This window comes from Lactuca virosa, chromosome 9, assembly GCF_052849685.1.
Source record: "Lactuca virosa cultivar CGN04683 chromosome 9, Lactuca_virosa_CGN04683_v6, whole genome shotgun sequence".
Taxonomy (NCBI): Eukaryota; Viridiplantae; Streptophyta; class Magnoliopsida; order Asterales; family Asteraceae; genus Lactuca; species Lactuca virosa.
The window spans coordinates 145,105,444-145,130,079 of NC_136434.1; the positions used below are offsets into that span (position 1 = coordinate 145,105,444).

Genomic DNA, 24,636 nt, shown 5'->3' on the forward strand with positions numbered 1-24,636 from the left:
CAAAACATTTCCGAAGAAATGTATTTTATTCACTTAAACCATTGGGATGTCATTGTCAATACAAAAACATAAGCATAAACAAAACTTACATTCATTTACACTAGTGATCTACTTCTCTTTTAATCTCTCAGTGTAAAGCAACTTCGTATTGATACCTGTGATACAAATAAACTGAGTGGGTCAGGCTTGGGAGCCTGGTGAGCATATAGGGTTTTCAACCCACAATAAATAATAAACTTATTAAGTTCTCAATCAACAATAAATTTATTAATTTCATCAACCAAAATAACCCTAATTACCCATTCCCATTATCCTCACTTTACGTCCCTAAAACAACTATCACAAGGGACCTAGCCTAAGGATTTTCACAAGGGGTGACAGCATTGCTTTTCCTCAGCAATTTATGTCAAACAAACATCCTAACATAAAACAACGAACAAGGTAACAACATTGCTTCCCTCTGCAATATATGTCAAATAAGACAAACACCGGGGTGACAACATTGTTTTCCTTCAGCAATTTATGTCAAATAGGCACGAAGTCACATCGTCGCCATGTGCTAGTCCATAGCTCTTATTCATCGACGGTATTTCCCACGGGAGTTCCCCCCCCCCCCCCCGCAATACATGTCAATGGGTTTTCCATATGCTAAGTCCATAGCTCTTATTCATCGACGATATTTCCTACGGGTGTTCCCCCCCGCAATACATGTCAATGGGTTTTCCATACAGCTGATGGACATACTAAGGGGTTTCCCTAGCCATACATGCCCTAAAGGCACTCATGAGGGGAATAGAGTACAGCGAATGAACACTCTGGTCCATTAAAACCTACAGGTTGCGAGCATGCTAGTGTTCCACAGACCGTCTAGAACAGTCCATGGTTGTCATCCCTACTCTGCTGAATGACGGGGGTCAACGTTTGGGTAAGGGCTTTTCTCATATTGCACCACTCACGCCAACGTTTGGGTAAAAGCTTTTCCCATAATTATTAAACCCTAATAATTAAGCATAAAACACATAATTCACATGATATTCACATAATTCCTTTTCATTTCTTCTAAATGAGTTACAAAGGTTAACCTAGGCATTAAGCAGAGTAGATCATGAGATGATCAGTGATATAGATCATGAGTTGAGAGTGAGTGGTGAAATATGGGAAAAGATTTTACCCAAACGTTGGTGTGAGTGGTGCAATATGAGAAAAGCCATTACCCAAACGTTGACCCCCGTCATTCAGCAGACTAGGGATGATAACCATGGACTGTTCTAGACGGTCTGTGGAACACTAGCAGGCTCGCAACCTGTAGGTGTTAATGGACTAGAGTGTTCATTCGATGTACTCTATTCCCCTCATGAGTGCCTTTAGGGCATGTATGGCTTGGGAAACCCCTTAGTATGTCCATCAGCTGTATGGAAAACCCATTGACATGTATTGCGGGGGGAACACCCGTGGAAATACCGTCGATGAATAAGAGCTATGGACTTAGCATATGGAAAACCCATTGACATGTATTGCGGGGGGGGGGGGGGGGGGGGGAACTCCCGTGGGAAATACCGTCGATGAATAAGAGTTATGGACTAGCACATGGCGACGATGTGACTTCGTGCCTATTTGACATAAATTGCTGAAGGAAAACAATGTTGTCACCCCGGTGTTTGTCTTATTTGACATATATTGCAGAGGGAAGCAATGTTGTCACCTTGTTCGTTGTTTTATGTTAGGATGTTTGTTTGACATAAATTGCTGAGGAAAAGCAATGCTGTCACCCCTTGTGAAAATCCTTAGGCTAGGTCCCTTGTGATAGTTGTTTTAGGGACGTAAAGTGAGGATAATGGGAATGGGTAATTAGGGTTATTTTGGTTGATGAAATTAATAAATTTATTATTGATTGAGAACTTAATAAGTTTATTATTTATTGTGGGTTGAAAACCCTATATGCTCACCAGGCTCCCAAGCCTGACCCACTCAGTTTATTTGTACCACATGTATCGATACGAAGTTGCTTTACACTGAGAGATTAAAAGAGAAGTAGATCACTAGTGTAAATGAATGTAAGTTTTGTTTATGCTTATGTTTTTGTATTGACAATGACATCCCAATGGTTTAAGTGAATAAAATACATTTCTTCGGAAATGATTTGATAACATATTTATTATGTTTTTCTGGGAACAAATTCCGCAACACTTTTAATCAAATGGTTACTCTGAAATTATTTCAAAAGCATAAATTAAACCGGTCTTTTCTGGCCGTGAATTTGGGGATGTCACAAAGCGTCACAGTAGACCACAAAATCATCTACTCCCTCTGGCAGGGTGAGAATCGGTGCCTCGCACAATCGCTGCCTGAGCGTTTTGAAGGCTGCTTGCTGCTCAGGACCCCAGCAATATACAACCGACTTCTTGGTCAGTCGAGTGAGCGGTACTGCTATCTTGGAGAAATCCTGGATGAATCTCCTGTAGTACCTTGCTAAGCCCAGGAAGCTCGGAATCTCAGATGGAGACTTCGGGACCTCCCACTGCATCACGGCCTCTATCTTGGCCGGATCGACTAATATACCCTTCTGGTTGACGAGGTGTCCCAGAAACTGCACCTCACGCAACCATAACTCACACTTGGAGAACTTTGCAAAAAGTCTCTCCCTCCTAAGTGTCTCTAGCACCTCTCTCAGGTGCTCCTCGTGCTGCTCCTGAGTCTTGGAGTAAACCAAGATGTCGTCAATAAACACTATCACAGACCAATCCAGCATCGGCCTGCATACATGGTTCATGAGATCCATGAACGCGGCTGGAGCATTGGTGAGCCCAAATGGCATCACCACAAACTCATAATGACCATAGCGGGTCCTAAAGGCAGTCTTCTGCACATCATCATCTCTGACCCGCATCTGGTGATATCCGGACCGTAGATAAATCTTGGAAAACCAAGATGCCCCCTTGCAGCTGATCGAACAAATCATCTATCCTCGGGAGTGGGTAACGGTTCTTCACCGTTACCTTATTCAGCTCCCGGTAATCAATGCACATACGGTGCGACCCGTCCTTCTTCTTCACAAACAGGATCGGGGCTCCCCATGGCAAACTGCTCGGTCTGATAAAACCCTTGTCTAGTAGCTCCTGCAGCTGCGTAGACAACTCCTGCATCTCAGGAGGAGCCAACCGATACGGTGCCTTGGCTATCGGAGCCGCACCAGGAACCAGATCAATCCTAAACTCAACCTGTCTCTCCAGGGGTATCCCAGGTAAATCCTCTGGGAATACGTCCGGGTACTCTCGCACTACTGGTACATCATCAACTGTCGCCTTACCCTTTTCCCGGGTATCCATAACATAGGCGACGTATCCTGCGCATCCCTGCTGGAAATAGCGCCTCGCTCTCGCTGCTGAGCAAAGAATCGGTCCGCGCTACGGCCTTTCGCCCTGAATCACTAACTCTCCCCCGCTAGGAGTGCGAACCCTCACCAACTGGCGCTCACAGTCAATCACTGCCCCGTTCGGGCTCAACCAATCCATACCTACTATAACTTTATTCCCTCATAAGGGAATAGGAACCAAATCCACCATGAACTACTCGTCATACAGCCGTAATGTACATCCCCTATGGACTCTCGCGACCCTGACGGTCCTAACATCGGCTATCTCAACATCAAGTGGACAATCCATCTCCCCTGGAGCTCTGCTAAATCGCTTGCTAAATACGAGCGAAACGAATGATCGGGTAGCCCCCAAATCAAACAATAACGTAGCTGAAATGCCGTTCACTAAGAACGACCCTATACACAAACACATAATCATGAGAAACAAATTATATCAAAAACAGAGATAAGAGGAAAATACATACCCGTCACCACATCAAGAGTCGCCCGCGCCTCCTCTGCTGTCAGCTGAAAGGCTCTACTCTTCGCCACTGGCGCCTCGGTCCGACCCTGACGGCCGTCTGTAATCCTCAATGTAGCAGGGGCAGGTGCCAGCACCTTCCTTGCTGCTGCTAAGCTCGGACACTGAGACCTCTTATGGCCCCTCTAATTGTACTGAAAGCAAATCAGGTCAGAAAGTGACGTGGTAATAACGGTAGAAGTAGCAATACAATCCCTGCTCATATGACCTGTTCGGCCGCATTTGAAGCAGCCCAAACTCCCTGCCTGCACGCCCCATCGTGCGACCTACCACACTTGCCGCAGCGGCCTCGGCCCTGCTGGCCCTTCCCTCGGGAATCTGTCTTGGGCCTTTTGCCCGAACTGTCTGAACCAGACACTACCTCTGGTTTCCTCTTTCTCTCCATCTCAAGATCAATCTCCCTCTCACGAGCCCTCGAAATCATGTCATCCAGCGTTTTACAGCTGGACCGGCTCACAAACTGTCTGATATCACTCCTCAACATCTCATGGTATCGGGCCTTCTTCATCTCCTCGTCTGCCGCATACTGAGGAACGAGAAGAGCCCTCTCCCTGAACTTGGTGGTAATCTCCGCCACTGTCTCCGTCGTCTGCTGGAGATCCTGGAACTCCCTAGCAAGCTGCTGCACCTCTATGACAGGTGCAAACTCGGCCCTGAACCGGGCCACAAAATCCGTCCAGGTCATAGCATCAAGGGCTGCATCATCCCCAATGACATGTCCGACCTCCTCCCACCAATCACGTGCCCTGCCCTTCAGAAGACAGGATGCAAGTCGGAACTTGTCCCCCTCGGGACATCTGCTAGTGCGAAAGGCGTTGGCCACATCAGCCAACCATCTGGTACTCGCAATGGGGTCTCGGTCCCCCTGGTAATCTGGAGCTCCACAAGCCCGAAACTCCCTGAAGGTCAAAGTACGTGACCCCATCATAGTCACCATCTCAGCGCGGAACGCACTCAACCTCTCATACAACAGCTCAAGAATACCCTCCTTGACCGATCCAAAGATCACAGGAGTTTGCTCAAGTATGCTACGCGTGACCTCTGAAGAGATGAACTCTCTGGTCTGCTCATCCAAATGCTCGGCTCCCGAGCCTGAACCTGATCCCTCTCCGGCACCTGAACTGCCGACTGCTGGTCTAGGGCGTAAAACCACCATTCTGAAACACATAATGACAATCGTCAGAAACACTGATATAACTAGAGGGATCACATCTACCACAAGTTTCCTGGTTTTGCCTCAGCCTTCCTCGATTCGAGTAAGGATACTCTGCTTTCAGTAGTACGGGCCCATACTACCTTCCACATCTATCCGTACTTTCCTCAAGAACTGCCTTGACTCCACCAAGTCCCTTCTACTGCTACTGATCTCTGCTACGCTCTTCCTAAGCTTGCCCTAGGGAAATCTCCAACCCACTCTCCGCCATCAGCTGCGTAAGAAGTCCCTGCTTTCTTCCCCTAACTAGCTCGCAAATACTATTACATATCACTCAGACTAGATAATTCTTCGAATAAGAGATCCTACCCTACAACGGTTGGACTCAAACAAGAGCTGCGAAATAGGGCTAGACCTAAACTTCTAGAATTATTTAGTCCTTGCAATATGTAACTTAACATATTTGTTTACTAGCTAGTGAAAGACAACTAGAACTCCTAAAAGCACAGAGCAAGCAGCATTCGGGCATCGAGTGCACATAATCAAGCATATACTACTCAGGCTATCCTCCTGTCTAATCTGTACTAGCATGCAGTTCTCATAAAGCTGAAACACATATAGCAGGCACATAAGGCATCCTCCTAGATCCTTAGCCCTAATCTAGCATGTTGTTCTACTAAAACTGATAATCATAACATAAACTTGTATGGGTAAATTGGGAGTACTTACTTGAGCTCGGCTGATTGCATGCACCACACCCTTTTCTCTTTTTCAAAACTCTTTTCTCTTTTTAAGTTTCTTTTTCAAAAATTCTTTTCGAAAATGATTTCCTTTTGAAAACCTTATACCATTTCCTAAGTTTGAGTTCAGACACACCCGAAAGCGTGCCCGAATCCCTCAAACCAAGGCTCTGATACCAACTTGTAACATCCCAAAAATACAACCCAAAAATTTCGTTTTCAAAACATTATTAAAGCCATCAACCATCCAAAATCATAAGTAAAATCATAATCATGTATCATAAACATCATAGTATCTGTCTCAAATCAAATCTCATATCCAAATATCATAGTCTAACTCCCATGCTGAAGACTGTGGTGTGTGCCATGTGATCATCCCGAGCCCTTCCCGGTGCTAGTGGAAGTACCTGAAACCAAAACTGAAAACAGTAAGCACAAAGCTTAGTGAGTCTCCCCAATCTACCACATACCATCTACACATAGCATGCAACTAGGAGATACGGGCCTCGCCCACACTCGTGGAGATACGGGCCTCGCCCACACTCCGCTAACTGGGAGATACGGGTCCCGCCCACACTCCTCTATCTAGGAGATACGGGCCTCGCCCACACTCCACTGTCTAGGAGATACGGTCCTCGCCCACACTCCACTATCTCTGAGGTACGGGCCTCGCCCATGCTCAGCTACTTCGAGATACGGGCCTCGCCCACACTCGACTATGATAAGGTACGGGCCTCGCCCACACTCAAATACTAAACCCAACATACAAGTATCACACAGACAACATGTAAAGCTAATCTACTGCTCATACATCATATTTAACTACTACTATGAGATACGGGCCTCGCCCACGCTCTGCTAGGATAGGATACGGGCCCCGCCCACACTCAGCTACTATCATATCACACTACGGGCCGGCCTTGGTGCCGTAGACCCGTTCCTACTGAAGGAGAACTCACCTCGTATAACTGGCTGCTGATATCCCGAGTGAGAAATCCCTGTCCGCTGCTCCGGCGACTCCCCGGCTACAATCACATAACATTCTGAATCAACTGATGATTCCTCATGGAGTAAATGACCAAGTTACCCCCTGGTCAAAGTCAAAGTCCTGGTCAGAGTCAACTTCCAGGTTGACTCTACTCGCCGAGTCCTACTATGGACTCGCCGAGTTCCCTAACTCGCAATTCTCTAACTCGCGACTCGACTCGCCGAGTCGGGGTGTAGACTCGTCGAGTCCTTCTACTTTTAGATCCTTGTTCTAACTCACTGAGTCCTCTTCCACTCACTGATTCAACTCGCAACTCTCAAATCGAAGAAATCGGGAGTTTGCACTCCTACTCGCCGAGTCCAATGAACGACTCGTCGAGTCCTATGCATGTCTTCACTATACAATTTATTCTAATCGATTCTGGTGCATCAAATTCATAGATCTGAGCTTCTAGGGCCGACATAACACGTAAAGTTGCCAACTTTACGTACATGCATAGAGGTATGAAGCTAAAACACCAAAATAAGCTAGAAATGGGAACCTAGGGTTTGGAAAAATGCCTTGCTTTGCATAAAGGTAGCTACTTTGAGCTCCTGGAGCTCAATGATGTCCAGATCTATAGTTCACTACCCTAAGGGGGCTCCAATCTCGAGTTTGGACCTTGAAATGTCCCAAAAGTGGCAAAACAAGCATATATGAAGATCTACTAGGAAAATAAACAAGGTAGAGGCTTTATTACCAGATGAAGTAGCAAATGGAAGCTAGTTTCTGGATCTCCTTCTTCTCCTTTGCACCTTCTCTCCTTCCTTCTCTTCTACACTTCCAAGAATACACCAAAACACTCAAAATCAAGAAGGAATCACTCAACTCACCAATGGAGGGCTAGGGTTTTGAGGGGGAACGCTCTAGAGGTGCTGGAGGCTGGGATGGGGGCTATAAGGACGTTTAAATAGGGTACAAATCCTAAGAATTAGGGTTTCATCCAGACTGGCAGACTCGCCGAGTCGGAAATGGACTCGTCGAGTCGCCCCACTAAGTCCACGTGCATTCCCGCTTCTACTCGACGAGTCGGGGCTACTGACTCGTCGAGTAACCTTTAAGAAAGGAAATTCAATATTTAAATTACATACCAGGAATGGGACGTTACAAAATGTTATGTTTTTATTTAAATAGTAAGTTTTTATTTAAAAAAATTAAAAAATTTTATAATTTATTTTTATAATTACTGAAAAAATGAAAAATAAAAAATAATAATAATAATAAAAGATACTCGAAAATAAAAGAAAAAATGACTTGGAAATTAAAGTGGTTTGGTGTGATGGTGTGGTGGATATTTGTGTTGTGTGGAGAGTAGTGTGGCCTATGATGTGCCAAAATTTGGTGTGAAATGGGTAACTCGTATGCAGCAACCTAAATATAAATAAATTGTTATTGTATTTCATGTTTAAAATTGAGTAACGAATGCGGTTTATTTAATAATAATAAAAATATGATATATTAGTTTGCATTAAGGATCAAAGGGCTTCTAACTCAGCGGTATCAGGTGGTGTTCTTCCTCTTTGAGGTTGAGGGTTCAAGTCCCGTCGTGGACATAGGTGGAATTAGGTGTTAGTTTAGGAGTAGATTATATATTTGTATTTGCCGGTTCAAAAAAAAAAAAAAAGTTTGCATTAAGGAATTATATATGAAAGTTTTTGTAGAGTAAAAGAGTAACTTGAGTAAAGGTTTTTGTGAATTTTAGGTAGAAATGAGATATTTTTTGCATTTTATGTAGCAAAGAATGAGATGTATATTTCTTATAAAATAGTCGGTAGATTAAAAAGTATGTAAGGGAAAATAAACAATAAAATAATGATAATAATACTAATTAATGAGTACCTTGTGAACAAGAAAAACCTAATGCAAATCTACATATGTGATGTGATCTTCAATCTTGGAGAAAACTATATATACATAAAATCAGAAGAAATGGACGTTGTTTATAAAACTGAAATTTAGGATTATAAGTATAATCGATAAATAAATAAATAAATAAATAAATGTCTTAATGAATAAACCCATCATTTTCCACTTAGTTTATTAAGTATATTTTGCTTATTCAGTAAAACATTAAATCCAAAATCATTTATCAAACATGCATTTTTCTCAAAAGTGTGTATGAACAACCATCCTTTTGTGCCTTATACTTGCCTTCTACATGAAAAGGAGGTATCACACTCATATCAGACAAATGGCTTATGCTCGATGGCAGCTAAGAGGGAGGCCCATGTATGTTGACCAATTGGGACGAATGTCAATATCACTTTTATTAATAATTGTGCTCCTTGGGATTTGCATTACAAGAAATTCTGTAGGACTCGCTTAGAGGATTGTTGTGAAGACGAAGTTTGGGTGGAATCTAAAAAGTTTATACGCCTTAATTGGAAAATTGACTTATCATTGAAAGAGAATTTGTCTTTGTTTAAATACACGATGGAATAAGAGATAACTCATAAAGTATAGGAGTTCTATTTAAATATAAAGATATGTATCGCTATCTCCTATTAATAATAGCTTTCTTCACTCTCCTTCAAGTTGGAGTGTGGAGATCACGACCGCCCAAATTGCCAAATAGATATTTAAAACGAACATTGCCAAGAGGTTTGGTAAATATGTCAATTGGTTATTCATCGCCACTTATTGCAACATGTTTTATCTCACCAAACTCGACCCGTTCACGAACAAAATAACAATCCATTTCAACGTGTTTTGTATATTTATGAAACACATGATTGTTTGTTATGTATCTAGTAGCTTGGTTGTCACGGTATAGTGTGGCAGGTCTAGATTTTGAAGCTTCAAGATCAGTTAAGAGCCATCTGAGCCACAAAAGCTCACTGACTATGGAGGTCATTGCATGGTACTCGGCCTCTGCAGAGGATCTAGACACCACATACTGTTTCTTTGTCTTCCAAGAAACAGGTCCCTCCTATAAAGAGTATAGTAATATGTTTTGAAGTTATTCAATTATTCAATAAATTACAAGCTTATATAAAGCTGATTACAGAGGTTGAGAAGAGCTATTCTACAGGAGGTCAATAAGGAGCTAATCTCGGATTTGTTGACTATACTTTTCAATTATACATTTCAAATACAAAATACAAATAGAGTTAATTATAAGTGTGTTTTGGTGAGTTGGGCTGCTGTGGATCTTTGGGCTGTTGTGGATCACTATTGGATTGCTGTTGTGAATCATTATTGGATTGTATATCCTTGATACGCCCCCGCAAGATGGAGGATCCATCGGAAACTCCAATCTTGGAACGATTATGTAAAAATGGTGCTCGAGTGAGAGGTTTGGTGAGCATATCAGCAAGTTGATCTTGAGAGTGCACATGCAAGACTTTGAGATGACCTGATGCAATTTGTTCACGGACAAAATGATAATCGAGAGCCACATGTTTCATTCTTGAATGATAGACTGGATTTGCACATAGGTAAGTGGCACCAGTGTTATCACAAAACAAAGTTGGTGTAGTGGGAGAAGATACGCCTAGTTCACGTAGCAGATTTTTGAGCCAAATGAGCTCGGCTGAGGCATTGGCAATAGCTTTGTACTCAGCTTCTGTTGAAGATCGGGAAACTGACTTTTGACGTGTGGACTTCCATGAGACAATATTGGTGCCAAGGTATAGTAAATACGTTGTTGTTGATCGGTCCGCGCTGTGAACACCGCCCCTATCAGAATCGGAGAAGACCGAGAGGGTTAGGGAGGAATTGCGATTAAGAACAAGACCATGATGGATGGTACCTTTGAGATAACGGAGGACACGTTTGAGTGCTTGCCAATGTGTTTGGCGAGGGTTGTGCATGAATTGCGAAAGTTTGTTAATAGCAAATGAGATATCAGGACGAGTAAAGGCAAGATATTGTAAGGAGCCAACTAGTTTGCGATACGGAGTGGCATCAACGGTAGGGGATTGATCATTGAGGGATAGAGGTTCAGTGGCACTTAGTGGGGTAGTGACATCTTTAGCACCATCCATGTGAAATTGACTTAGGATGTCTTGGATATGACGATGTTGGGAAAGAAAGAGACCCGTGGGAGTGGGAATGACTTCAACTCCAAGAAAGTGATGGAGCATTCCAAGATCCTTGAGAGAAAATTTCATATTTAAGGCTTTGATGAAGTGATCAAGGAAGTTGGAATTGTTACCGGTGAGCACAATGTCATCTACATAGACCATGAAATAACAAGTAACATTGTGTTGGGTATAAATGAATAAGGAAGCATCAGCTAGAGATTTCTTGAAACCGAAATGAAGAAGGAAGGTGGTGAGTTCGATGTACCAAGCTCGCGGAGCTTGTTTGAGGCCATAAATGGATTTTTTTAATTTGCAAATGTGATTTGGGTATTGGAGATGAACATATCCAGGTGGTTGAGACATAAAGACTTCTTCATGAAGTGTCCCATGAAGGAATGCATTATTGACATCGAGTTGTCGGAGAGGCCAATTGTTTGAGAGAGCTATGGAGAGTATGGTTCGAATGGTCACAGGTTTTGTAACAGGGCTGAAAGTGTCGAAGTAATCTTTCCCGTATTGTTGAAGAAAGCCCTTAGCAACAAGTCGGGCTTTGTATTTGGATATGGAGCCAATTTCGTTTTATACGGAAAACCCATTTACAGCCAATGGGTGTGTGAGAGGAGGGAGGAACTAGATCCCATGTGTGATTTTGAAGAAGAGCATTGAACTCAGAATCCATGACATTTCGCCATTTCGGGTCTTTGAGTGCTTGAGTGTGGGTGGAGGGTTCAAGTGCAGGAGGTATAGGATGTAATGTAGTAGTATTGATAAGATTGTCATTGAAGTATTTTGTGTTTTGTTTTCTGTTTCGGTGAGGATGAGAGTTAGCTGGGGCTGCTGGTGGGGATGGTGGTGGAGGAAAGTTTTCTGGAAGTGGTTCTGGGGATGCCGATTGCGGAGATATTGGTTGTGGGGAGGGTGGTTGGGATTGACGATCCAATGAAGGAGTAACAGGAGGGGATGTAAATTGAGGGGTAGAGTATGGTATTGTGCGAGTAATTGGGAGTTGTGGACAGCAAGGTTCAGGTTGGGTTTTAGGTTGTGTATTGGGGATAGAAGAGGTGAGAGTACAAAGAGAATAGGCTGTAGGAAGTGTAGCAGGGGTCTCGGTTTGATATGGATAGACATGTTCAATAAATTCAACATGACGGGAGTGGAAGAGGCGGTGAGAAGTTGGTTCATAACATTTGTAGGCAGATTTTGATGAAGAATAGCCTAGGAAAATGCATTTGGCAGATCTTGGGTGCAATTTGGTTAAAGAGTAAGGTTTTAACCATGGGTAACAAAGACAGCCAAAAGGCTTGAGTTTCTGATAGGTGGATGTGATGTTATGAAGTTTGTCATATGGAGATTTAAATTGGAGAATTGGGGTGGGAAGACGATTTATGAGATGGACTGCGGTTTGAAAAGCATGAGTCCAAAAAATGAGAGGTAAGTTGGCATGATGAAGAAGAGAAAGACCAGTTTCAACAATGTGTCTATGACGTCTTTCTGCGATGCCATTTTGCTCAGGGGTGTGAGGAGGGGTGGTAAAGTGAGATATGTCATTTTGTTGAAGATAAGAGGTAAGTTTAACGTATTCACCACCATTGTCGGTGAATAGAGAAACTAGTGGAGTGTTGTAGTATTTTTCAACGAGTTTATGAAATTGAGGAAATAAAATGGAAACATCAGACTTGTGTTTCATGGGATATAACCAGATGTAGCGCGAGTAATAATCAACAAATGTCACATAATAGGTGAAACCATCATTAGATAGTTGAACAGGGCCCCATACATCAGAGTATACAAGTTGTAATGGTTTGGATGCTTCAAGAGAATTAGAACCAAAAGGTAATTTATGACTTTTATTGATTGAGCATGAATCACAATGAAACGAAACAACTGAATTGTTATTACAAGATAAACCTAAATGACCTAGAAGCAATTTGAGAACTTTAATTGACGGATGTCCAAGCTTGTGATGCCAGGAACCAAGAGATTGAGCTGAAGTGATTGTTGAATTTATTCTTGGAAGATTTTGAAGTGAGCAGATTGCTGCATAGTAAATATCATTAATGTTCACCCCCCGCATGAGAATTCTGCCCGTGCGCAGATCCTTGACAAGAAAGAAAAATGGAAAAAAATTCAACAGAAACTTGGTTAGATTTGCAAAGTTTTGCAACAGAAATAAGATTGTTGCGTAATTGAGGAACAAAAAGGACATTGTTTAAGGTTAGTGGACGAGAGGAAGTGGAAAGAGTGGAATGACCAGTATGAGAGATAGATAGAGTTTTACCATTGTCTAACACAATTTCATCGGGTCCTCCATATTCAGATAGGGTATGAAACGACGCGGGATTGGATGCAACATGATAAGATGCGCCACTATCGAACATCCAGGGTGGTGTGGAAGAAGTCTGACTCGCAGAGGTTGTGTTGACCATTGGGCTTTGTGGAGAAGTCATGGAGATAGTTATGTTGTTTTCTTTAAGAAACCGAGCTAATTTCCTGCACGCTTTGGTCTCATGACCCGGGATATTACAGTATTGACAGTACGTGGCATTCCTAGTACCTTTCTGATTGTTGTTACCTCCATTAAATTGATTAGGAGGACGGGATGGATGAGAGCCAGGATTGTTGGTGTTGTTGAACCTATTAAAGTTTCGGTTGTCATAATTGGGCTTTGGTGGATATCGATTGGAGTGTGTTTGCGTATTGTTGACTGTGGCGATAACAGGTGGAGATTTGGTGTCTTTTAAAGTACGCTCGTGATCAATGAGTTTCTCGAACAGATCAGGAAACTTTATTGGGGTATCTCTGATTTTTAGGGCAGAAACGATGTGAGTGTATTCATCACCAAGTTGGCCCGATATGTGAACTACCAGATCTTCTTCATCTACTGGGCTTTGGGCTAAGGCTAGATCATCCGCAATGTTCTTCATGTCATGTAGGAATTCAGTGATTGAGCGTGTACCTTTAGGGTTATTAGCGAGTCTTGACTTCAAGGAAATAATACGTGATCTTGAAACACTGGCATAGCTTTCTGTGAGTCGTTGGAAGGCTTCACGTGCAGTCTCAGCAGAGGAGACAACTGGTTGAATGGTCTCTGAACAGCTTCCAAGGAGAGCTCCTAAGATGATTTGATCCTGGCGAAACCAAGGAAGGTACGATGGATTTGCTTTTGTGTTGTCTGTGGCAAGAAATTTAGATGGGGCTTCTGTGTCACCAGTTACATAGCTGTCAAGCCCTAATCCAGTTAGGGTTGCGATGACTTGCTTACGCCAGACTGGGAAATTGCTTGAGTTGAGTTTTATGGGGAAGTGAGTGTGAGTGGTGACTTCGACGATTGTCATGGCTGTGTGCGATTGCTGGGTAGTGTAGGAATGGATCGAGGTTTGAAGGAAAAACTCGAAGGAGCTGTTTTGGCTCTGATACCATATAAAGAGTATAGTAATATGTTTTGAAGTTATTCAATCATTCAATAAATTACAAGCTTATATAAAGCTGATTACAGAGGTTGAGAAGAGCTATTCTACAGGAGGTCAATAAGGAGCTAATCTCGGATCTGTTGACTATACTTTTCAATTATACATTTCAAATACAAAATACAAATAGAGTTAATTATAAGCGTGTTTTGGTGAGTTGGGCTGCTGTGGATCTTTGGGCTGTTGTGGATCACTATTGGATTGCTGTTGTGAATCATTATTGGATTGTATATCCTTGATACCTCCCCCCCCCCCCAAGTGATGAATTAGCCTGTCTTAGATCATCGTGTGAAGGGGCAGCCAAGCCAATCGGAGTCGCAATAACCTGCCAAGGTTAAATCTCCATTTTTCGGGAGAAAGATTCCTTGTCTCGGTGTTGTTTTCTATATACTGAAGTATTTTATTTGCAGCATCCAATGGGGAGAAGAAACAAATTGACTAAGGGTATTCACTGCAAGAGTAATATTTGATCAGGTAACTTGTAGATAAAGTAACCTCCCAATGAGGCATCGGTAAGATCCAGGGTCGACAAGTGGTGTGATGTTGGACAGATTGAGTTTTGCATTCTATTCCATTGGGAATGAACTAGGCTGATAACCCTCCGGTCGGCAAGGATATCAAGAGTGTACTTCCTTTGACTCAGAACCATGCCATATGTGGTTCGAGTACCTTTTATGCCAAGGAAATATTTTAGAGGCCCCAAATCCTTTATGCTAAACTGACCACCAAAAAGGTTTTGATTTTTGCAATATAATCATCATTGTTTCCAATGAGAATAACATCGTCAACATATATAAGAGTAGCAACATATATGTTATCTTTCTTATAGGTAAATAGAGAATGGTCAATCCTAGAATGTTGGAAACTAATATGATATAAAGCATTGAACTTATTATACGGGTTGCGAGAAGCTTGTCATAACCCATAGAGTGATTGTCACAACCGACGAACACATGTTTCGCCTTTTGTTGCAAATCCTTGCGGTATCTTCATATAGACCTCTTCATCAAGATCGGCATGTAAGAAGGCATTGTTCACATCCATTTGGTGAATGAACCAATGCTTTTGTACAACAACAACTAACATGGTGCGAACAATGACTAATTTTGCAATTAGTGCAGATGTTTCATGGAAGTCTAACCCAAGTGGAAGGAGTCTCACCTTATGTCACTCTACTTCTCATATTGTTTTGTAATTGATTTTGTATACCTACTTAGAATCTATAGTCTTCATTCATGGGGGTAATTATGTCAAAACCCAATTATTGTTGTTTTCAAGTGCAGTGATTTCTTTCTGCATCGCTTCGCGCCACTCAGAGTGCATAATTGTTTGAGAATAGTGCTTAGGCTCATTATGTGTATAGATAGCCATCAAGAAAGCTTTATAATCATTAGAAAACTTTTCATAAGAGACAAAGTGAGAAAAAGGATGTATCGTGGAGGAAGCTTGATTAGCGTTGGCTAGAGAGTGATCAATGGAGAATGGTAATTTCACTTTGTAATCCTTATATCGTTGCGGCTTCGTTCGGTTCCAATGGGGTATGTTATTGTGATTATGTTCGATACTAGGAGAGTTTTGGTCCATGTTTGTCTCATTTAAACCAATGGTGATAGGGCCGTTTGGAGATCGTGGTTCATGATCATCTCCATTTTGTTGATCAACATTAGTGTGGTGTAAAGACAACTCATCATGTTGTCTTTGTTTTTTAGCATCTTGTTGATTAGGAACTTGACCAAAATCATCAAATACATCATTATCCAAGTTGTCATCAGTAGGTAACGGCTCATTTTCCTTTTTATAAGGGAATTTTGATTCAATAAATGTTACATCTCGTGATACAATAATTTTATTGTCCCTTAGATCAAATATCCAATAACCCTTTTGTGCTTGCAGGTAGCCAACAAAAATCCCCGGTCTCCCCCTTTCATCAAACTTATATTGTCCCACTTTAGTCGCTTTAGCATACACAAGACACCCAGAAGTGTGCATATGATCATATTTGGGCACCAGATAATGAAGGTGTGTGATACACACCCATATATCACAATGAATTAAATCAAAACAATTAACACTTTTTATTGAACTATCAAAGAAAGGGAGTCTGGTTTGTTTAGCCCTTACACATGTGTAACGCCCGCAGATTCGAGCTAGTCAATTTAGAGACAATAAGCATCAAAAATGAATTTTTTTTTGGAAGATTATTTAAAAGGAGTAATCTTAACCAAGTTGTAGTATATGTTACAAGGGTTCCGTACATATAAAGAACGCCGAAATCCGAGTTATAACGAAGAAGTTATGGTTCGTCGAAGTTTCGCGACAAAATCGGCACGACGTTGTGAGACGTAAATAGTGAATTTATGATAGATGACTTTTTAGCCTTAGCAATCTAAACCAAAGACGTAGTGTACGTTAAACCGAGAGAGTGCATAAAAAGAACACCCAAATCTGACTTCGTATGAGGAAGTTATGATTTTTCTAAGATTTGGCTTAACAGTGCACAGCCCGGAATTCGAATTTTAGATCGAGCGGTTTTTGGCCAACGTGACCTAAATGAGAGTTGAATATCTCATTAATAGGAACTCGACGATAAAAATATTGATGAAAACGGAGTCCGTATGAAAAGTTACGAATTTTACGCGGTCATTTAACAGTATAATCTCCTCCTACTGTTAAATTTAAGATCAGTCGAGAATTAGCCGACGGAGTTAAAACGAAAGTTGTAGATTTTATTTTTACCTACGCGTGGATAAAAAGAACGTCGAAAACAGAGCTCGTATGCGAAAGTTATGAATTTTTGAAAATCGGTTGATTTACACCTTGTGTCAGCACCAGGCTCAGCCTTGGTGTCTCCAGCTGGCTCACGACGTGAGCACTAATGACTCACGACGTGAGTGACCCCAATTCAGCCTATAAATACATGAATGAAGGCTACCGAGTTCCTCACACCTCCCATCACTTCTCTCTCTCTCTCTCTCTCTCTCTCTCTCTCTCTCTCTCTCTAGCCTCTAACCCCCCCCCCTAAAGCCTAGGTAAACCCCCTAGCACCCGAAGGAAGCCCCGAGGGTCCCGAAGGCTCCGAGAAAAGAGCTTTTCGGTTCGGAAACGTTGCTCCAGCGAAGCCCGGTTTTTAATAATAACTCGTTGTAAGTGAGATACGCCTACCATACTTTAAATATAGCTTATATATAAATATAATATCGTTATAGATGAGATTTATCAGTGATTCAAAGTCGTTATATTGATTGATCTACTTACAGGAATGATGTCTAGGTTGTGATTTATTGAGGTGTTTAAAGTGGGATTTCCAAACAATATACTTCATATACCAAACGGACCCTACCTCCGATATGATCCTACCTGGTTGTTCCTTACTTGATAGATCATGAAGTAGACTTTGAGTTAACGATGAATCTAGACTAATAATTAGTCGCAATAAAGATTAGACTAAAACTTAGCGATAATAATGCTAGGTTTCGTCGAAGGAAAAATAGAATCGTTAGAAGCGAAGCGCTGCCCGAGTTTGGAATCATCACTTTAACAAATGAGTGCATAGTTACTTTCATCTTACACATAGATATGAAGTATTTAATATAAATTACATGCTATGTGTGCATATTATCTGTATACTTGCTATCTATGCTGGATGAACGATTTTATACATGTTTTAAAGGATTCAAACTGTATACGTATTTTATATCTACAAATTATGTTGGGTAAAACATGGATAGATGAAATATGAGTTGGATGATGAGATGAGAGGTGATATAGACCATGAGATAAGGGCGGGAGGTGAACAATGAGAGGAGCCTTTTTCCCAAGCGTTGGACCTGTCATCTAGCAGAGTATGGATGACAACCACGAACTATTCTAGACAGTCCAGTGGAACACTAGCAGACTCGCAACCTGTAGGTGTTGTGAATGATGTGTTCACCCGGTGTACTCTAAACCCTGGCGACTATGCAACTTAGTGTCCGCTATATAAACGTTGGCGACTATGCGACTTAGTGCTTGTTGTATAAACCCTGGCGACTATGAGACTTAGTGCCTAGACCCTGGTGACTATGAGACTTAGTGCCTAAACCTTGGCGACTATGCGACTTAGTGCATGTTGTATAAACCCTGGCGACTATGAGACTTAGTGCCTAAACTCTGGCGCCTATGTGACTTAGTGTCTGTTGTATAAACCCTTGCGACTATGAGACTTAGTGCCTAAACCCTGGTGACTATGCGACTTAGTGCCTGTTGAGTAAACCCTGGCAACGATGGATTTCGTGCCGATTCCTTAAGATGATCCTTAGGAATGAATGAACGAGGAATAGCTAGTTCTTAGGGTAGATCCTTAAGAGTAAAGAAGATAATGGGGATGGGTAATTGAGTTGATTGTTTGATGTTTAAACATAATAATTATATTATTGTGGGTTGAAAACCCTATGTACTCACCAGGTTTCCCAACCTGACCCACTCAAGCTTATTTGAATCACAGGTGCCGATACGAAGTTACATTACACTGAGAGATTAAAGAGACGTAGATCACTAGTGTAAATGAATGTAAGTTCTGTTTATGCTTATGTTTCTGTATTGACAATGACATCCCAAATGTTTTAAAATGAATAAAAATACATTTCTTCGGAAATGCTTTGATAACGAATTTATCATGTTTTACTGGGAACAAATTCCGCAACATTTTTATTAAAAGAAGTACTCAGATTTTTATAAAGCATAAACAAAATCGGTCTTTTCTGGCCGTGAAAATGGGGATGTCACAACATGAGTCACAATGCTCTAAATCTACGATAGTTCCTATAGAACAAATATTTTAAGGTTTACTTTTTGGAGGCATGACCTAGTCTCTTGTGCCATATCTTTGTGTTCATCCTTACTTACATGATCTTTACTCTTTCATCCATTCCTTCCATTTTGTATAGACCACCCTCGCATTTATCCATGTCGATCAGCTTCCTCGAGTGTAAGTCCTGAATAAAACAGAATTTTGGAAAGAAAGTCATAAAGTAATTTAGGTCATTGGTTATTTTGCTTATGGAAAGTATATTGTATTTAAATTTTGGTATGAACAAGACATCGTCAATCTTTATGTCATTTGGTAATTGTGCACTACAAAAATCGTTGACTAGAACATTGTCACCATTAGGTATACTTACAGGTATGCCACTGTCGGTTCTCTTTAAGTTTGAGAGATTTGATTCACAACAAGCAACATATATGGTGGCTCCTTAATCAATGATCCAAGTAGGTTTGAAATTAAATTTACCTGTCATGTGATCTCTGGTTTCTGAGTATCACCTAGTTGCTTCAATAGTTTGGTATATTGCTCAAGAGTGAGTCCATATATGGGGCTAGTTTCCTGTTCCGCGTTTGCAACTTCGGGTTTTGCTTTATCGCCTTTCTTGGTTTTGTATTGGGTTTCTTTTGACGTGTGTCCCACCAATCAGGGTATCATATCTTCTCAAAACACCCTTCAATGGTGTGGCCATTTTTCCCACAATGCTTGCATTTCATGTTTTCCCAATTGACCTTCTTTTTTCAGTGTGGATTTTATTAGCAACAACAGACAAATGCATCTGAAGAGCGGCGGCTTCCATATTTGTTGTTCTTGCTGCGGTAATGTTTCGTTGTTGCTCGTCTCATTTTTTGCCACAAGGTGATAATTAGTACCATGAGAAGGCATTGGTTTGGTACTTGGTATTTGGGTTTTAACAATGTCGAAGACATCATCAAGTCCCATGAGGAATTCATAAATGTGTTCCTTCTCCTTTGCTTCAACTAGTCTCTTTCGTAAATCGCACCGTACACATGCCGCAAGTGCATCTTGGTGTTGGAAATGTCAATTGGATCTCATCCCATACGCCTCTTAGTTTTGTAATAAAATAGGCTGAAACAGATTGATTATCTTAACTCATTATTGTTAGGGGTCTTTTTAACGCATACGCAAGAGGTGCGCTTTCCTTCCCGAATCTTTCTTCCAAGTCATTCCAGATTTCTTACGCTAGTTTTGCATACTTGACACTATTGTGTATCTCTTTTTCCATTGGTGTAGTCAACCAACCCTTTAATATGGCGTCGCTTCGTTGCCAAGCATTCAACTCCGATGATCCGTCATTAAGTTGGTTTATAGCCCCGTCGATGAATCCTGCATGATTATTGGCAAACAAGAAGCCGTTCATCTCTCTTGCCTAGTCGGCATAATTGTTGCCGTTGAGGCATTCATTAACATGTAGTTGTCGGGGATAATTGTTTGGGTGGATATAGAATGGAGAATTTGGATCGGAGGATGGTTTATCGGTGGTGTGTTTCCTCGCCACTCCCTTTGCCGTTGTCTCCGGTCATGGCGGTATTGTTTTAGGGTCCGCAGGCTAGAGAACTTGCTTTGATACCATGAAAAAATTAATACGTTAATTGGAAAATTGACTTATCATTGAAAGAGGCTTTTGCCTTTTATAAATACACGATGGAATAAGATGGAATAAGAGATAAATCATATACTATAGGAGATCTATTTACATACAAAGATACATATCAATCTCTTCCTATTAATAATAGATTTCTTATTGTTATGGGTCGGTTTTTGGTCGGTCTGCGGAATAAGTATAATTTTAATGAATTCATTCACAAATTGGATTTTCTTATGAACGCGTGGTCATGCATAATAGTGAATACTACGGATCTTCATCTTTTAAATTATTCCATTAGAGGGTTTCGAGAAAGTTAAAAGTTTCAAGGGGTTTGTAATAGTGTTAGTAATATTGTTTGCTCTTTCAAAGACATCACGCCAAAGGTTTTGATTTTCAGGTGTATTTTCATAAAAAGGTTGGCAATGGCAATTCAGGTGTATCTTCTAAAATTTACCCAACATTAACTACAATACCCTGTTAAAAAGGCATAAATAAGACAATTTTGAAAATTTCATTAACGACTAAAAACAGACAAATTGAAAGACCGAAATAACCTTAACATATATTAAATTCCATTTCATTTTCTTTCAACCAAACACATAACAATTTACATCAATCCCTTTGAATTTTCAATTCTTTTGATAGATTTCATTCCTAACAAAAAAACGTTTCGTCTAAATATCATTTTACCTTTTCCAAACCAAAATAAAATTAAGTCCTTTCAACATGGTCCAAAAACTATTAAAAAAAAAGATTAACAAACATGATACAAACAACCGAAATCAATTGGTACAAACATTTGATAAATGACGTGACACATGACATGATCCTTTAATCTTGAAAATCTTGAAAATGAGAAACCCTGATCTTGATTTTACTTTGACCCAATTGCAAATGACAATTTTGGGCGTGATTTGTTTTTACCAAGTAGTTTTTGTTGTTTTGCACGTTCTTCCTCCTCTTGTTGTTTTTTTCTAAGTAATTCTTCTTCTTTTTGTCTTTGGAGTTCTTCAAGTTCCCTATATCGTTCTTCTTCCCTTCTTTGTTGCTCCATTGCTTCCCTCCTTTGACCTTCTTCAATTCTCTTTCGGTTCTCTTCTACTAACCTCTCCAACTCTTCTTTCTCTTTTCGCGCTTGCTCCTATTTTTATTTTTTTTTATTTTTTTTTTAAATACGAAAAACAACCCCTAAAAACAATTTTAAAAATTCAACAAATACCTCTTTTCTTGTAGCCTCAATAACTGCAGCTTCTTTCTCTCTCTCAAGTTGCTCTACAACATCCCTCCCAACTTTCTTCCTTCCCTCCTCCAATCGTATCTTAATTTCCATCTTAATATATTCAGAACTTAATCTTTCTTCAACTTTCTTCCTTATAGCTTCCTCCACTCTTCTTTCAGTTTCTTCCTCCAATAACTTCAATTCCGCTTCTTTTTTACGCCTGATAAAAAAAAATATAATATAAAAAACATTAAACAAAAAATAGGTCATTAATCGTTTATTCACAAACCAATATGCTTAAGCATCTAAAGACACATTTAATTTTCCATATTTCCAATTTTCATCCGTATTTGTTTGTCTTGTCTTTTTTTTTTACACTAACAAATGACAAACTGACCTTTATGTCGACAAGAGCAATATTTATAAGCGTATGTTTGTGTATGCTTTATACCTTTAACGAGTTCCTGATCCAAACAAATCATAAATGAGGCATCCAATTCATCATCAAATAAAACAATTAGTTGAACAACTATAGCTGAAGTATGATAATATCTTCCTTCAATATAGCCTGTGGAGAAAAATGTCAAAGTAACCTTTTTGAAATTTTAAACCCCATTGTTTATAATTTCATGTTTAGATTATAATATAAATCTATAAAGCTAAAATCTAAAGTTTCCAACAACACATTAAGGCACAATCTTGGCTCAAATTATCAGTTCAAAATGTATTCTCGAATGCTAAATATCTGAAGAGAAAGATACAACATCAAAGAAGAAAAGTATTTGCAAGATGAAATGAGAAGGGATAATACAAGAGTTTCTAGCAAATGATATACCTTTTCTTTTGTTCATCTTCTTCTAATTTGGTTTTTTCAGTGACAACTTTGCGCTCAATAGGGGCAATAATGGGAGACTTAGGTATAGGAGACAATGAGGTGCTTCTACTTTTTTGTCTTTTATGACGCCTTGGTGTTGGTGAGCGACTCTTGTGTCTTCTAGGAGATATTGATCGGCTTCTTCGTCTATAAAAAACAAGAAAACAAATGAGAAATGGTTTATATGTTTAAAAAAATAATAATAACAGATAAGACCATAATACCCACCATACTGTCTGACCTAGCACAATAGAGATAAAAGCAATTTACAGTTACCTCTTATATTGCTAAGTACAAACTGTGAGCTCCATCTTTTATCACAAGAAACCGCTAAATGTCACAATCGAGCAAGAAAAGAGCACGAATCAGCACCCATCACCTGCTCACTCCCCATTTGGAGGGGAGCAATTGCTTTATTATGTTTTTTTTTTGTTATGTTACATTTAGTATGCTCTTCACAAGACTCTTCTATATGCCTTTTCAAGATTTAGTTGAAGTCGGATCTCTTACGAGATATGTTTTCAAGTCAAAAACTTGGAGAAAGATTTGAGAGTCATCAAAACCAAATATCACAGGTTTCATATGAATACTGCTACATGTCATTTGAGCATTAGGGGGAAAGCACATATTGAATTCAAGTAAAAACCCAATGTTTCTGGTGAAAGCTCCTGTCAAATATGCAGTCCATATCTATTATATCATAGCTCCACCCTATGATGAAACTGAAAGTTCCTCTCTAAATTCTTCCTCATGACTGAATAATAAGAACTGTGTTTGTACAGAAACAATCTCACAAACATGGTATGGCTGCAGCATCCTAGATTTGTAAAGATATAAGCCAGGTACCAGAGAAAACCGAAAAAAGTTCTTAAATTTGGAGAGTTAATGCTCTTTTAAGCTCGATAAAGCCAAAACCAATCACATAACTTTAACTATATGTCACATATCATAACGCCCAAACTTCACTCGAAGTAAAAGATAAGAACTTAACTATGACAAGAAAGTTGACTACTACACAGAAATATAACTGTTTAAAATCATAGAGAACTGTTCATAAAACTCACAAAAGTGTACTAAGAGGTAAAAATCTACATTCAGTTGACTGCTAAAAAATCAAACGCACAGGGATTAGGGTAATCTTAATCGGGTATCAATCACCTGCTATGAGAATAAGGAGATCGGCTGCTTCTATCTCTTCGGCTTCTGTATCGGCGGCTGCTATACCTGTGTACCACCGGCGACGGTGACCTTGAATACCTCCGCCTTTTATACGACGGTGACCGAGACAATTCCCTATCTCGAGCCATATCTCCACCAATAGATTATATCTAAAACAAAAAGTATCTCCTGAAATTGTAGTATTGTTCCGATATTAATACAAAGTTTTATAAGAATCAGATTGACTGAAATTATAGCGAAAAATTATAGAAATTTCGTATTGGTAGTTGAAAATTCTGACGAATCATAATCACGAATTCACCTGTCAAGACGATTAGTAAGATGTGCAGAAGACGATCGTACCTGAAAAGGCGTTGGAACCCTAGAATGTAGATTGTGTCCTTTTTTTTCCTTTCAGTTTTAGAACTTCAATCCTAACCAAACACGGATGAGAAAGACAAAATTACAAAAATGTCCCTATGGTTTGCCAAAAGTAACAAAGTTAGTCCCTATTAATTTTTTTTGATGCAAATGGCCCCTTTGGTTTGCAAAACTTGCACAAATGGCCCTTTTTACTAACGCCGTTAGTATTCAGCCGTTAGGGACTGAATTAGCAAGGGTATTTTCGTCTTTTCAAGTATAAAGGGACTGGATTCGCAACTTTAGG

At 40.2% G+C, this 24,636-nt stretch overlaps 2 protein-coding genes across 2 annotated transcripts; both read right to left on the reverse strand.

The window, feature by feature from the left end:
• Window positions 1–15,553: 15,553 nt before the first annotated feature.
• LOC145139885 (uncharacterized) lies at window positions 15,554–16,297 on the reverse strand. The gene has a single exon (XM_079073557.1). It carries the CDS (start codon window positions 16,295–16,297, stop codon window positions 15,554–15,556), a length of 744 nt encoding a protein of 247 aa, XP_078929683.1.
• A 4,971-nt stretch (window positions 16,298–21,268) lies between these two features.
• On the reverse strand, window positions 21,269–24,419 carry LOC145136742 (arginine/glutamate-rich 1 protein). The gene is made up of 5 exons (XM_079070852.1): window positions 24,333–24,419; window positions 23,970–24,158; window positions 22,773–22,958; window positions 21,938–22,157; window positions 21,269–21,859 (listed from the first exon to the last, which is right to left on the reverse strand). Exons 2-5 carry the CDS (start codon window positions 24,116–24,118, stop codon window positions 21,593–21,595), a joined length of 822 nt encoding a protein of 273 aa, XP_078926978.1. The 5' UTR covers window positions 24,119–24,158; window positions 24,333–24,419; the 3' UTR covers window positions 21,269–21,592.
• Window positions 24,420–24,636: the final 217 nt, after the last annotated feature.

What these genes read in the sequence shown, in the direction of transcription:
- LOC145139885 (XM_079073557.1), bottom strand. Translation starts at nt 16,297, where the DNA reads ATGCACACTTCTGGGTGTCTTGTGTATGCTAAAGCGACTAAAGTGGGA.
- LOC145136742 (XM_079070852.1), bottom strand. Translation starts at nt 24,118, where the DNA reads ATGGCTCGAGATAGGGAATTGTCTCGGTCACCGTCGTATAAAAGGCGG. An exon ending in TCTCCTTATTCTCATAGCAG is followed by an intron (nt 22,959 to 23,969) that starts GTGATTGATACC and finishes TGTTTTTTATAG; the next exon opens with ACGAAGAAGCCGATCAATAT. An exon ending in TTGAGGCTACAAGAAAAGAG is followed by an intron (nt 21,860 to 21,937) that starts GTATTTGTTGAA and finishes AAATAAAAATAG; the next exon opens with GAGCAAGCGCGAAAAGAGAA.